At 36.4% G+C, this 17181-nt stretch overlaps 1 protein-coding gene across 1 annotated transcript in view; it reads right to left on the reverse strand.

Annotated features, from left to right (window-relative positions):
* The window catches only part of LOC117344306 (sodium- and chloride-dependent creatine transporter 1-like), a 31460-nt gene extending 25431 nt beyond the window's left edge, over positions 1–6029 (reverse strand). The window contains exons 1-4 of the mRNA XM_033907009.1: positions 5979–6029; positions 2467–2536; positions 788–958; positions 406–537 (exon numbers count right to left, since the gene is read on the reverse strand). Of these exons, the coding sequence (XP_033762900.1) occupies positions 406–537; positions 788–958; positions 2467–2488 (325 nt within the window). The 5' untranslated portion in view covers positions 2489–2536; positions 5979–6029. The remainder of the gene's footprint in view (positions 1–405; positions 538–787; positions 959–2466; positions 2537–5978) is intronic.
* Between the last annotated feature and the right edge of the window lie 11152 nt (positions 6030–17181).

Consider the following 17181-nt stretch of genomic DNA (forward strand, 5'->3'; position numbering starts at 1 on the left):
TAGCATTATGGGTATGAATTGACAAAAATGCATTCTTTATTATACGTAACAACTGTTTATGTGTTTATCCATCTGTAGCCACCTTTGGACAGTAACGTTTAATGGTCAATTGATAATATACCTATGCGACAATTACAACTGTATAAACACTCGTCGGGAGCCCCTGAAGCTACCCGGCTACCAGGCAAACATTTAAGGGACCGACGCCGGTTTATACAGAGTAGATTTACTAGTAAACAGAAGAAATGGGGCCGGAATATATGGCCGGATTACAGAATAGAAAGAATCCGGATTATGCAGAGTTTATTCACTATAAATAAATAATTATTTGGCCGTTTTTGACAAATATCCGGAATGGAAAGAGTCCGGTTTTAACAGAGTGCACTGTACATTTAAAACCATTACCTTGGAATACGGGACAAATTCCCCACGCTTTAAAGCCAGACAAACTCATATACTGTCCCAGTCCTAGCTCCAGTATGAACATCGGAACACCTCCCATCACGACGAACGTTAGAAATGGTACGAGGAAAGCACCTTAAAATAGAGAGAACATTAAAACTGTAGTTTATAGCAAACATTATCGACTTAGTTGTTCAGAGCATATGTACTTGTGTGCAACCGCTATTTCTAATTTGTGACTTTTGAAGCGATAATGATAATTATCGTATCAATTTTGGCGAATTATGCTTATTTTGATATAACATTGATCGCATAATTTTGCACAAGTTAATAATGACAAAATCTGTCTTCTGGCGATAAAGTTACTATTTGCAGTCGTACATACCTCCTCCATTTTTGTAACAGAGGTACGGAAACCGCCACAGGTTACCGAGTCCTACTGATGTCCCAACACAGGAGATGATAAAGTCTAACTTTGTAGTCCATGTTTCTCGGTGAATTTTGTCGCCCTTGTCCTCGATAAAACTCTCAACCACAGCTACACTTAAGTTGTCACCTGGACAATGTATACAAGGATGCCATAAGTACTAAATTTAAAAAAATGGCTTCCCGCTTAATTTGTGTTTCTCGGAGTTCTCTTAAACAATGCCAATGTAGCATGTAAACGGATGTTAATTCTCTACCAGGACATAAAAAAGCGAAACCAAAATACATCTTAACAAAGGTCGAACAAGTTCATACATCATATTCTCATATCAGTCAATTAAAATGTACACTTGCTTATTTTAATACACATAATGAGTAATTACGAAATTCACTAACACTGTTTTGACCACTTTATCATCGAGTTGTCGACTTAACGACACTAAGTTGAGTTACTAAGTATGATGTATGTACTACCTATAAAATATACATGTATATCAATAATCAAAGGATTCGAGAGAAGTGTCAAAGAAAAATCATACAAACATTGATGCAACTCTTTGCGATACTTTTACAGGAGACTGTTTAAAAGGGGTTAGGGCAAGGTTTAGTCAGGTAAGAAAAGGACGGCTTTTGTGGCCTTAAAAAGCACACATTATAAATAGTATCTAATTAATGTTGATACTTGCTAGCAATAGTACTAAGATGACACTGGCACCGTTCCGCTATATCTGGGATGTGTTTCTAAATAACGGTGGTCACCATGACTGATATTTAACCGAATTGTAATCTTCTTCAATGGCATAATCCATAGATTGATGTTTGGAATTCATAAAATCAATTCACTTCTGCTGTTATGGAGTTTGTATTTACACTTTGGTCAATTGATCGCTACGGCCTGTTGGGCCCCTAGTTGAAAAGGTAAATGGTCTTGAACAACACAATGAAATAAATATACCATGTGCTTTTATTCTAGAGTATCAGTTGTTTAAAATAGGTTGGAGATATAATCATATCATGCGGTATTGATATTGTTTCAATTGGTTGGCGATATAATCATATCATGTGCTTAAGATTTTATTTCCAATGGGCTAGTGATATAATCAAATCATATGTTATGGATGTTGTTTTCATTGGGTTAGCGATATAAACATATCATGTGCTACTGATGTTGACGCAAAAAAATCCGTGTGATTATTTAATGGCATCTGAACACATGGGAATATAGATTGTCTTAAAACATTTCACGCTAACTATTAAGTCATCAAAATGTGTTTACTTTCAAAGTAGTAACGCTTTGTGTAGAGTAAGATCACGATGATAACTTCATTTTTTATGCAGAGCTCCGCTTATGTAATACCCATAGGGAAGTGATATATTTCCACCTCAAGTGGAGGATATCTGCTACAATGTTCAAACGGAGTGATTCTAAAATATACTTATCTGTGGTAAAAATGTAGATAGTACGGTTTACAGAACAACGCTGATCATAACCGTAATTGTTTACATGCCAAATTATACATTATTGTATATTCACACTAAAGCAATGCAGAGAATGGTCTTCAATCATACAATTTTTAAAGAAAAGTTTATCAAGTTGAGTTACAATAATTAATATCAATACATAATAATATTTCATACCTGCTTTCCTTTTTGCGTCCATTTGATATGAGGTGCACAGTAGAAGGCTTGAGACCGGCCGGTATAAAACCTGTAAAATACTATCCCTTTATATGACAATGAGACGCCTGGAATGTACTAATAAATATTAAAGATTCTCTGATATCTCCGTCAATATACAATATAGTATATCAAAGCTACCGCGCCGCTAACCATCAGCGGGAGAGAAATATCATTTTAAATAATTGTTTTTAAACAGCAAAGCATTGTTAGCTTTTGATGAATTACAAGCGCTCTGAAGTAGGATGTCACAGACAAAGTTTTTAACAATAGGATAAACGAATCACAAATGCAATAAAGTGAGTGACTTTATCACTTTGAAGATGGCTTACGTTACCGATTTTTAAAATTCATTTGATTTTAAACATTTAGCGAAAGGTTTATATATAGACATTTGAGGGCAATACAAGGGTTGATTGATAAGTTGTGAGCCTCGTATGCCTTATTTTTAACATTATCTCCTTCAGTATCTATACACTTTTGCAAGCGGTGTTTAAGGGCCTCAATGTCACTTATACAAAGAACCCCTTTCCGTGGCTGTTCGGAAAGTCATCCACTGCGTGTTAGGATTAGGATGCCTGAAAACTGTTTTCAGTTTTGGAAATAGATGAAAGTCGGATGGAGCGAGGTCGGTTGAATAAGGCGGATGTTTAAACAAGTTAAAGCCACAATCGTGAATGGCAGCCATGGCAATGACAGACTTTTTAACCCTAACCCTAACCCTAACTCAACCCGACTTTGTCTATTTTGCAAAATCGCCTTGTCTTGTTTACTTTGAATTGTTCCCTCGTCGATATAAACTAACCAAATGAGACCAGTCCTTCAATACACGGCCCTATATAAACTAACCAAACGAGACCAGTCCTTGAGTACACGGCCCTATATAGTCAGAGATTAGTAGGACTTAAAAAAGAACATCCTTTAGTATCTCCATCAATACGAGGCTCACGACTTCCAATCAGCCCTCGTATCTCAACCATAGAGTAATATAATATGGAATATAACTACCATAGCGTAATGTCTTGCAGGATATCTCTACCATATTGATATAAAACGGCGGTTATCTCAACCATAGAGTAATGTTACGGTGGATAGTTCTACCATATGTAGAGATGAAACGCGGGATATATCAACCATAGAGTAATGTAACGGGGGATATCTATACCAAAGAGTAATGTAAGAGGGGATATATCTACAATAGAGTGATGTAAGAGGGGATATATCTACATAGAGTGATGCAACGAGGATATATCTACCATAGAGTAATGAAATGGGGATATATCTGCCATAGAGTGATGTAAGAGGGGATATATCTACCATAGAGTGATGTAACGGGGATATATCTACCATAGAGTGATGTAATGGGGATATATCTACCATAGAGTGATGTAAGAGGGGATATATCTACCATAGAGTGTTGTAAGAGGGGATATATCTACCACAGAGAGATGTAACGGGGATATATCTACCATAGAGTGTTGTAACGGGGATATATATACCATAGAGTGATGTAACTGGGACATTTCTACCATAGAGTAATGTAACGGGATATATCTACCATAGAAAGATGAAGCGCGGGATATCTCAACCATAGAGTAATGTAACGGGGATATATCTACCATAGAGTGATGTAAGAGGGGATATATCTACCATAGAGTGATGTAACGGGGATATCTCTTCCATAGAGTGATGTAACGGGGATATATCTAACATAGAGTGATGTAACGGGGATATATCTACCATATAGTGATGTAACGGGGTATATCTACCATAGAGTGATGTAACGGGGATATATCTACCATATAGTGATGTAACGGGGATATATATACCATAGAGTGATGTAACGGGATATATCTACCATAGAGTGATGTAATGGGATATATCTACCATATAGTGATGTAACGGGATATATCTACCATAGAGTTATGTAATAGGGGATATATCTACCATAGAGTGATGTAAGAGGGGAAATATCTACCATATAGTGATGTAACGGGATATATCTACCATAGAGTCATGTAACGGGGATATATCTACCATAGAGTGATTTAACGGGATATATCTACCATAGAGTGATGTAACGGGGATATATCTACCATAGAGTGATGTAACGGGAATATATCTACGATAGAGTGATGTAATGGGGATCTAGGTATCATAGAGTGATGTTAGAGGGGATATACATATGTATCTACCAAAGAGTGATGTAACGGGGATATATCTACCAAAGTGTGATGTAACGAGGATATATCTACCATAGATTGGTGTAACGAGGAAACATCTACCATAGATTGGTGTAACGGGGATATATCTACGATAGATTGGTGTAACGATAATATATCCACGATAGAGTGATGTACTGGGGTCTATGTATCATAGACTGATGTAAGAGGGGATATATCTACCATAGATTGGTGTAACGAGGAAACATCTACCATAGATTGGTGTAACGGGGATATATCTACGATAGATTGGTGTAACGATAATATATCCACGATAGAGTGATGTACTGGGGATCTATGTATCATAGACTGATGTAAGAGGGGATATATCTACCATAGATTGGTGTAACGGGGATATATCTACCATAGAGTGATGTAACGAGGATATATCTATCATAGAGTGATATAACGGGGTATATCTACCATAGAGTGATGTAACGGGGATATATCTACCATATAGTGATGTAACGGGGATATATTTACAATAGTGTGATGTAACGAGGATATATCTACCATAGATTGGTGTAACGAGGATATATCTACCATAGATTGGTGTAACGGGGATATATCTACGATAGATTGGTGTAACGGGGATATATCTACGATAGATTGGTGTAACGGGGATATACATATAATCAACAAACTACCAATCCATTTAACATAGATAAATAACAATCTACCAATCCAATTAACATATTTACCAATGATAAATAACAACCTACAATCCAATTAACATTCCTATCAATGATAAATAACAACCCTATCAATCCAAGTAGTATGACTACCAATGATAAATAACAACCTATCAATCCAATCAACATGGCTACCAATGATAGTACATGTAACAACCTATCAATCCAATTAACATGGCTACAAATCATAAATAACAACCTGTCAAGACAATTAGCATGACTACCAATGATAAATAGCAACCAATTAATCAAATCAAGATGGCTACTAATGACAAAATAACAACTTGATATCCTTTCACGATTTTGTTTGAACTGTAACAAAAACTTTATGAAGAATGTGATGTAATACTACTGAAATTCCAATGAAGACGGGTAGCCATTTTAAACACAACCGACATCGGCGACAAGATGTTGCACAGTACCAGATTGTCAGGAAACGTTCTTAATCTAAGGGATTTTAGCATTCCATATTTTGATTCATTTTATATAAACGAACTTTAAATAAAGGTTTAGGTTAGTTTCATTCTAAAAGCATAAAATGGTGCATAGAAGTACTTACTGTATTGGGAACAGCAGGATATAACGAAGGTGCGGCTCACGTGATATAGACACGGTTCAGTAAGAAAATTATAATTAAAAATAGATACTGACGTATCTCTTCTTACAAACAGATTTCGCTGGATACATATTACTTGAAATAGATAATTGATTATGTAGTTTTAACGACAGTACAGAGAAGTTTATTGTCGGATTTTCGGGGCAATATCCCTTTAATGAAGAGACAAGTTTAGTAGATAAATAACGAACAATATCGTTTGTGTTAATGATCCCCTCGGTCGATAATTATTTCGCCGAAGGCCTAATGTAATTAATTAGGAAACAAACAAGGTAATGCATATATGGTTTTAGTAAATAGTCTTATGAAAGGTTTAAACAATAGCATCGGGAAATGAAGCGATGTGATGACATACTATGTAGCATTTGTTAGCTCTGTAGTTGGTTAATTGCGTCCCAAAAAACGTCAAACGTAAAATATATTGGTCATCGAAACGTCTTATCATCGGTAACGATATCTGGATATCTCGTCAAATGATATCGTCTAATACCGATTAAACAAAAGGCGGGAATTCCCCAGCTGGGGCCTCCTCCGTCCACTGTAAATATCAGCAATATTTTTCTACGCGTACCCGTGCGCAAAAAAAACATCAATTTACAGGTGGCGAAAACTTCAAACTGTAATTTGAAATAAATACCCCATTATTGACACTACAACTGAGTGATATAGGCAATGGAGTCGTAATTATGGCATATAGTAAGATGATAAACTGAGGGAGTCCTTCAACTACGTAACATGTGGCGGATTATCATTCATTTATCCCGAGTGGATAGACGGTTTGTAGTTTGTTGATCCAATGTGTGTTCCTTATTTAGGCATTGCTGACCAACTCGTGAATAAGTTTGGTTTGTTTTTGTTTAACGTCCTATTAACAGCCAGGGGCATTTAAGGACGTGCCAGGTTTTGGAGGTGGAGGAAAGTCGAAGTACCCGGAGAAAAAACACCGGCCTACAGTCAGTACCTTGCAACTGCCCCACGTAGGTTTCGAACTCGCAACCAAGAGGCGGAGGGCTAATGATAAAGTGTCGGGACACCTTAACCACTCGGCCACCGCGGCCCCACTCCTGAAGTAGTCGATGGGGACCACTTGCATGTCTTGCTATGTAAGTCTCGACATGTTGAAATGTTTCGATATCGGCAGGCCTGTGCGTTTCTGCTTAATGGAACAACGCTGATTGTTGATCCTCAAATTGTGTGGTGTTTTGGTTTCCTCTACATCTGCATGTTTCACCTGACACAATTAATAAGGTATATTACATTGGCCGATATGCAGTAAACCGACCAGAGGATGCGGTATTTATGTCCATTAGTCTCACAATCGATTGAATTGGTGTTGTGAGTATACGGTCAGTTTACATCTTTTACCTTTGCATTTCGTGAAACACAGTGGCAATAACATGATAGGGTGAAGGTAGCGCACCGCTGACCACCGGCTCTTTGATATCTTTGGTCAATGCTAAGGTAGTATAGGTGTTTCCGGGAAAATACCCTCGAGTTTAATGGATGATAGCATGATGTGTCAGTGTTTCTGAAAGATTTTTGAAAATGCTGGCATATCTGGATGAAAGTTTGTTCTGGCTTTGTGTTTCTATGTACTAGTCCTGTCATGATCGAGTGAAGGGGCAATACGGGAATCTATATATAGATTCAGACCATTATTGTATCATTACGAAACCATTCACCAGTTCTGCAGCACAAATTACATTGCATTTCTGGAAAACACATTTGTATTTAAATAAATAAAACTGTGAAGCAGCAGACAGTCTGTAGTCTAAAAAGACCGCATGTCATTGTTCCGAGTGTATGGTTAACGGATGACTACACGGAAAGAAACTTATGACGGACGGCCAGAACAAAAAAAAAAACACAGCTAGAGACATTTCGTTAGCTAAATTAGTAATTTAACGAGGAGGCAGTATTCAGGTTCATACATGAACACTTGGATGAAAGAATTCTTGCTCGAATCCGAGACAAACAATGCAATCGTCTCTGTGTGTGTCTTGTAGCAGCTAACTTAATCATACAACTTTTCTTTTGTAAAATACCATGTGCATGTGCATAGTATTACATATCAATATGCTATATTTCAGCACCCATACTATGCATGCATTTGAACTTAATACTATTATTTAATATTGTTTAGTCTATAAGTGCCTTACATTGTTTTCAAGTTTCATTTCATGTTTTTTTTTTTACTTTTTAAGATACCATTTGGTATTAGGAATAATAAGTTTAGATAGCGGCAGTAGAGTATACACCTGTTTAAAACAATATAAATGTGATGGTGCTAAGTGATATAATTTATTGCTTTATCTAAAGACTAAAGTGGAACCCAAACATTTTTTTTTTTTTGCCATATAGACCTGTAAATCAGATGTTTATGTTTAAGGTTCAGCTTGCAGAAGTTATTTTATCAACAAGGAGTCGCACTCTCTGTTTTGTTATAGATTAGTCTATGGGTTGTAGATATCATGTGGTGTAGAATTTTTAATTTTTTTTTTTTTTGGATTTGTTTACTTTGTTTTAATGTTGATTCTGTGATTCTTTGGTTAAGTTTGTTTTTGTTTTTGTTTGTCTTTTTAATCTACATATGCAATGAAATATAAACATTACACATTATGATGACAGTAAGATATTACACACAAAACTCGAAAACAGCCGACCAAAATATGCTCAAACATCTTGTATAACCATTAAAAACCCGCTGTCAGATTTAATTTAGTTGTAAGAGTACAATGCAGCTGTCGGTATGCCAAATTCCATCCTTTGACAATTAATGATATAAATATGAGATGCAGCTTTTAAACCTGTAATGTTCAATTCTCATCCACATAATATCAAACTTAACGACAACCTATGATCTATGTAAAGATAAAGGAATATGCACCATTACTTATGTTTTATGGGAAAACAAGGTGTGCATAACTGGTATGTACTTTCTGGAAAAAATACACTGTGTGAAAAATCAATGCAGAAAGTATGACTGATAAGTGAACCGAACATGAATGATATCATGTTCTATCAAGCATTATGTAGAACCAGATTTTGATATGAATGTTAATGTATGTCTTAATCAAGACACATAAAATTTCAAATATTGTTAAATGGTAATTAGGAAAACATTTTTTTAAATGGAAGAAAGTCTCCATAGCTATCCCTAATATATAATATGTAAAGTCATATATATCTGTATTGTAAGTCATATCTCTTACTGTTTGACATCTTGCTCATATTTATTATTAATTAAACTGCAATTTTGACATTAAAGCAACCTGTTGATATATTTATCTCCATTATATCTCTTTATGTTATTAAAACAGATCCTGAATCGGATGACAATAATGGTCAATTAGTGGTTGTAGGTGGCTGGATGAACCGATTGTAGTATTCATACATGATAATTCCATAGTAACTATTTGATAAATTAAACATATGCATGTATGAAGTTTTAACCATTATATTTTTGAGAGTTGAGATATCCCTGTCCACGGAACAGACCAATGCTAGATTATATTAATCTTTTGCTAGACGCACTATATTTGTGTTTCAACTAATACAACACAAATTTAATGAGTATTAAGAATAGACTAGATAGCTACAAATGGTCTATTCCACCCTCCTCATATATCATGTATATATCAATGTCGGAGTTCAAGGACCTTTCTTTATTTTATAGGGTTTCTGGCTAGTTTGTTTTTCCTCATATGAGATTATACCCTGTGATCAGTGTTCTTAACAATATTCTCCCTGAACCCATAATATTGAGATCATGTCATAATGTAATAAACGAAAACCAGAAATTGCACAGGCGTTTTAAATAATTCGAGAAACATATTATTTAAAAGAAATAAAGATATTGCTGATGTCATAACAACCAAAAACTCTTATTTTTGATCATGATACCACAATCACGAACGCCTGTGGATATTGCAAACTTAGCGTTACAGTTGAAAGCATGCCTTCAAAAGGCCAATCATCTCGCTTACTGTATCGTAACACTGACGACACTCAAATTGAAAAGGGATCTCAACCCTTTATATGTACGTGTATTTGGATGCAGAGGGTTAATAGATCGACGGTGACAATTTCTAGAAAAACCAGCAAGGTAAGCAATTATCAACTGAATAGTCACAAACCTGTCCTGATATGTTGTTAAACACGTCATGATTTCCTCTAGTGGATATCAGTTTGCTGCTGAATCTGTTTAAAGTATTGAAAGTAAATTCATCGAACTTTTCAACTCTGATAGGCATGCTTTTTCAAATCTCAGCAATAATATTTTTTCATTTAATTTATTTTAGTTATTGAAAAACGTAGATGGCGTCGATTTTCTATTGGGAGTACTTCCCATCGTTGATTATATCATGAGCATCGGGGTATCATTTCTACCGCATTGTCCTCAACCCTGTTCCTCCAGTCCACCAATCCCATCATTATGGCTAACTTACAACCCATCAATCAATTAACATGGCCACCAATGATAAAAATTAGCCCATCAATCCAATCAACATGGCTATTTAACAACCTATCAATCAATTAACACGGCTACCAATGATCAATTACAACCCAACAATCCAATTAACACGGCTACCAATGATAAATAACAACCCATCAATTCCAACGAAATGCCTACCAAACAACCCATCGATTTCATCAACATGGCTTCCAATGATAAATAACAACCCAACTATCCAATTAACATTGCTACCAATGCTAATTAACAACTCATCCATCCAATTAACATGACTACCAATGATAAATGACAACCCATCAATCCAATTAGCATGACTACCAATGATAAATGACAACCCATCAATCCAATTAACATGACTACCAATGATAAATGACAACTCATCAATCCAATTAACATGACTACCAATGATAAATAACAACCTATCAATCCAATTAACATGACTACCAATGATAAATAACAACTCATCAATCCAATAAACATGACTACTCATGACAAATAACAACCCATCAATCCAATTAACATGACTACCAATGATAAACAACAACATATCAATCCAATTAACATGACTACCAATGATAAATGTCTACACATCAATCCAATTAACATGACAACAATGATAAAAAAACAGCCAATCAATCTAATTAACATGACTTAAATGATAAATAACAACATATAAATCCAATTAACATGACTACTAATGATAAATGTCTACACATCAATCCAATTAACATGACTACCAATGATAAATAGCACCCCATCAATCTAATTAGAATGACTACAAATGATAATAACTACACATCAATCCAATTAAAATGGCTAACAATGATAAATAACACCCCATCAATTGAATTAACATGACTACCATAGATAAATAACAACCCATCAACTAAATTAACATATCTACCAAAGATAAATAACTACCCAACAATCCAATTAAAATGGCTACAAACGATTAATAACAACCCATCAATCCAATTAAAATGGCTACCAACGATTAATAACAACCCATAAATCCAATTAAAATGGCTACCAACGATTAACAACTACACATCGATCTAATTACCATGGTTACCAATGATAAAAACCAACCCATCAATCTAATTAACATGACTACCAATGATAAATAACAACCTATCAATCCAATTAAAATGGCTACCAATGATAAATAACACCCCATTATTATACTTTACATAGCAACCAATAATGATTAACACGTTGGTGCCCTTACACGTTGTTATTTGAAAATATATGATGTATAATGTGTACTGGTTATGTAATCACCGCCAGTCGATTGAATCGGGTGGCCATTTTCCGACACATTAAAGACTATATATTGTGTAGTAATCAATTGTCGGGAATCTGCCTTAATTCAAGGTTGGAATAAGATATTGTTATTATTACATGTTATTTTTAAATATATTATACATACTCTAGATTAAGGTTGAAAATAGATTCGAATCGGAGATTTGAGGACAGTATTCCCCTAATGATGCATATACTTACAGTCCGGCGAGCAGCAGGTAGAAAGGCGCGCGTCACGTGACATAGACACAGGGTTCAGTGAGAAAAACAACGGTTGAAAAAGATATATTGAACATTTTAATTTGTGACGTTTACAAATAGGTTTGTCACAAACTCTTATAGATCCTGGTTAGTGACTAGTCTACAGATGCAAATATATACAAATATTACTACTATTTGGTAGCCTTTAACATTGGCGGGAACATACAACACATAAAATATAAGTTATATATATGTAGTGGTCTGTCTGACCGCTGACACCCGGTTTTATTACAATATTAAATATGTTTCCTTATATCTAAAACTAGTACTTGACTCTGACTATGGACTCGGCCCGTACCACTCACAACGGCTAGTCACTGGTCGCCGGTCTGTGTGTGACCGCTGACTATACGGGGAGTCAGTGATCATGACTAGCAGTATGTATAATCGAACATGATCTGACGCTCTGACTCTTACTATTTATTAGTCCCATGCCGTTTGAAAAACGGGGGGACTTTAGGTTTACCGTCCGTCCGTCCGTCTGTCTGTCACGCAACGGTTGTCCGGACAACTCCTTCTATTACTACTCCGATTTTAACAAAACTTGGTATACATGATCAGTATAACATGTAGTTGTGCATCCCACATTTTTTCTCGAAATTTCATTTTTCAAAATGGCCGCCGGCTTCTCATTGGTTGAGGCTTGTCCGGACAACTCCTCCTAAAGTACTACTCCGATTTTAACGAAACTTGGTATACATGATCAGTATAACATGAAGTTGTGCCTCCCACATTTGTTGCCTCGAAATTTCATTTTTCAAAATGGCCGCCGGCTTCTCATTGGTTCTAGCTCAGGCAGGGGACTTTGTATTGCTGTTGCAATACTATCCACCCTTGTTATTATCGGTCTCCTAACTCCTGGTGTTTGCTGCTGACCACCAACACTACTTATAGTATGGTTGCTGACATGCCCGCCGACTACCTGCTTGTAGTCGCCAACTACTTTGTAGTCGCTAACCTTTAGCTATCAGCCTCTGCCAAACACTCTGTGTTAAAATACCTAGTTAACGGATCAAGGAGAAGACCGTGGTCACATCTATCTTTCCTCTAACTATCTACCTTTTCTGAGGTTCTCTGCGCTTCTGTCTAAACAGTTTGGGTGCAGAAATCAGAGTGACTGTCGTCTTTATTTCTTATTTATTTATGGGTTTTACGTCCGCTATTACGGCCTTACGGCCTTTCAGCTGACGAGAACAGATAGGAAATTGAGTAGAGTGGGCACAGTATGGAGTAAACGGAGAGAGTGGGAAAGAAGAGAAGGGAGTCGGTTGGAGAACTTATGGGTAATTTTTGAGACGACTCCCCGAGTCCGAATGAATCCTAACCTGGCACTGTTTAGTAGTAGTTACGCCTATCCTATCGAAGATGAGAGGAAGAGGGAAGACCCTACCCTATAAATTTGGTTTATCGAAGTTTTTGACGTCCGTCTTGATACCTATTAAATAATGTGAAAAATAAAGTATTGGCCTAAAAAAAACCTATCCTCTGGGCCGGTGTTTTCATAACTACTCTTCAACGAAAGACCGCAGAGGGATCTTTATCGTGCAAGTTGGACATGCTTACACGGGGCACCGTTCGACGGACTAGGTGTTAGTGGTTAGTGGTTAGTTTTAAGTGCTGGTGTCTTATTTTTAGTGTCCTCGCTTGTAAGCTTCCTTCGATGTCTCTCTATATAGTCATTTAAGTGTGTTATATGTAAGGGTAGAATTACATAATCAAGCGTGCGGGAGAATGCACGAGAATAACTGGTGACCCGGATGAACATATGTAAACAATAAACAGCGATGCCTGATCGGTATGTGCTGTCTATTTTCATTAAAAATTCTCGACATGTTTTAATGAAATTGTTACTTGCTTAGATATCAAAACTAATATTCGATAAAAACTTCCAGCATACATCTTAGGATATTGTCCGAAAAGGTGGTTTTTTTTCGAGATTTGCGCGAGATTAGGCCTTCTTAATTAATCTTGTGCCTCAAACTTAGCGGTTCAACAATATTTTGTTATTAACAGGAACCGCTTAAGTTTGCGATGCTGATATATATTGTTCTGTAAGGTTTATATATATATATACTATGTCATTTAGTGTGATGAAGGAAAAACGTTGTTAATATTGCTGATGATTTAGAATTAAACCAATCACAATATTCCTGGCCGAAATGTACTTGACGCTACTAGATTTCCTACGCTACTCTCAGCAAGGAAAAACAGAAAATACAGGGACCGAGGTCCGGTCTATACGATAGGTGATCAGTCTGTACTACTTTCACTAGTTTAAAAAAAAACATGGAATACAGCGTTGTTGTTACGCTGTACACTATCCAGTACTTTGCTTTGGCGCTTTTCGATGATGAGTCTTTTGATATCTGGTTCACTTGTCCAAAACAGAAACTTTGACGGTAACGTGGCCAACAAATTATTGTCCGGTAACAAAAAAAAAATAAAGAAACTACCCTACTACCTTATCAAACATACATATTTATCAACAGGCTCTATGGGCCTGTATCGCTTACCTGCTACTAAGGTCTCCTTGAATTGACACGTCCTTTATGTAGATGCTAAGCTGATAATTTATTTATTAAAATTTAAGAGTACGTAATATCATTGCCCTAGCTCTCTTGCTAATTCGGATTTTTTTTTTTACCATATTCGATCTCCATGACTTTTAAAGCAGGTCAAGGCCAAACGATAATCATTCATTCGTGCATGGTACTGGCCCATTATCTTTATCCTGAGTCTTTTGGTTATTGAGAAAAGGTTGTTTCAGTACTTGGTAATGTAAATATTTGTGCAGGTGTTTCGATGACTGCATTATCAACTTCAAATTAAATTAAAAATGTACAAGTATATGTGCTGTACTGTAGTCGAATCGGCTACGTTTTGTTTAACAAATGGTCATAGATGTGCGAGAGACTGTAGTCCCCCTCGTCTCTGTTTAGTATTAGTGTATCCAGATTGTTTTCCTTGTCAACAACTACCCAGTCGGACCACGAATCATATGCCCCTTTTTACGATATATGATGCATCGCAGTTCTTGCATCCTATTTTGTATATACAGTCGGCGACGTGTTATATCATTTGGACTGAAATATTTCGGAGAGCTACAGCCAACATTCCTAAGACCTGCACTGTATCTACCATAGAGTGATGTAACTGGGATATATCTACCATAGAGTGATGTAACGGGGATATGTCTACCATAGAGTGATGTAACGGGGATATATCTACCATAGAGTGATGTAATGAGGATATATCTACCATTAAGCAATGTAACGGGGATATATCTAGCATAGAGTGATGTAACTGGGATATATCTATCATAGAGTGATGTAAGAGGGGAATATCTACCATAGAGTGATGTAAGAGGGGATATATCTACCATAGAGTGATATAACGGGGATATATCTACCATAGAGTGATGTAACGGGGATATATCTACCATAGAGTGATGTAACGGGGATATATCTACCATAGAGTGATGTAACGGGGATATATCTACCATAGAGTGATGTAACGCGGATATATCTACCATAGAGTGCTGTAACTGCGATATCTCTACCATATAGTGATGTAACGGGGTATATCTACCATATAGTGATGTAACGGCGATATATCTACCATAGAGTGATGTAACGGGGATATATCTACCATAGAGTGATGTAACGGGGATATATCTACCATAGAGTGATGTAACGGGGATATATCTACCATAGAGTAATGTAACGGGGATATACAATGTACATGTATCTACCATAGAGTGATGAACTGGGATATATCTACCATAGAGTGATGTAACGGGGATATATCTACCATAGAGTGATGTAATAAGGATATATCTAACATAAAGTAATGTAATGGGGATATACAATATACATGTATCTACCATAGAGTGATGTAATGAGGATATATCTACCATAGAGTAATGTAACGGGGATATATCTACCATATAGTGATGTAACTGGGATATATCTACCATAGAGTGATGTAACGGGGATATATCTACCATAGAGTGATGTAACAGGGATATATCTACTATAGAGTGATGTAACTGGGATATATCTACCATGGATTGATGTAACGGGGATATATCTACCATAGAGTGATGTAACGGGGATATATCTACCATATAGTGATGTAACGGGGATATATCTACCATAGAGTGATATAAGATGGGATATATCCACCATAGAGTGATGTAACGGGGATATATCTACCATATAGTGATGTAACGGGGATATATCTACCATAGAGTGATGTAACGGGGATATATCTACCATAGAGTGATGTAACGGGGATATATCTACCATAGAGTGATGTAACGGGGATATATCTACCATAGAGTGATGTAACGGGGATATATCTACCATAGAGTGATGTAACGGGGATATTTCTACCACAGAGTGATGTAACGGGGATATATCTACCATATAGTGATGTAACGGGTTTATCTACCATAGAGTGATGTAACGGGGATATATCTACCATATCGTGATGTAACGGGGTATATCTACCATAGAGTGATGTAGCGGGGATATATATACCATAGAGTCATGTAACGGGATATATCTACCATAGATTGGTGTAACGGGGATATATCTACCATAAAGTAATGTAACGGGGATATATCTACCATAGAGTGATGTAAGAGGGGATATATCTACCATAGAGTGATGTAACGGGGATATATCTACCATAGAGTAAGGTAACAGGGATATATCTACCATATAGTGATGTAAGAGGGGAAATATCTATCATAGAGTGATGTGCAGGGATATATCTACCATAGAGTGATGTAACGGGGATATATTTACCATAGAGTGATGTAACGGGGATATATCTACCATAGAGTGATGTAACGGGGATATATCTACCATAGAGTGATGTAACGGGGATATATCTACCATAGAGTGATGTAACGGGGATATATCTACCATAGAGTGATGTAACGGGGATATATTTACCATATAGTGATGTAAGAGGGGATATATCTACCATAGTGATGTAACGGGGATATATCTACCATAGAGTGATTTAACGGGGAGATATCTGACATAGAGTGATGTAACGGGGATATATCTACCATAGTGATCCAACGGGGTATATCTACCA

This window comes from Pecten maximus, chromosome 15 (assembly GCF_902652985.1).
Source record: "Pecten maximus chromosome 15, xPecMax1.1, whole genome shotgun sequence".
Classification (NCBI taxonomy): Eukaryota; Metazoa; Mollusca; class Bivalvia; order Pectinida; family Pectinidae; genus Pecten; species Pecten maximus.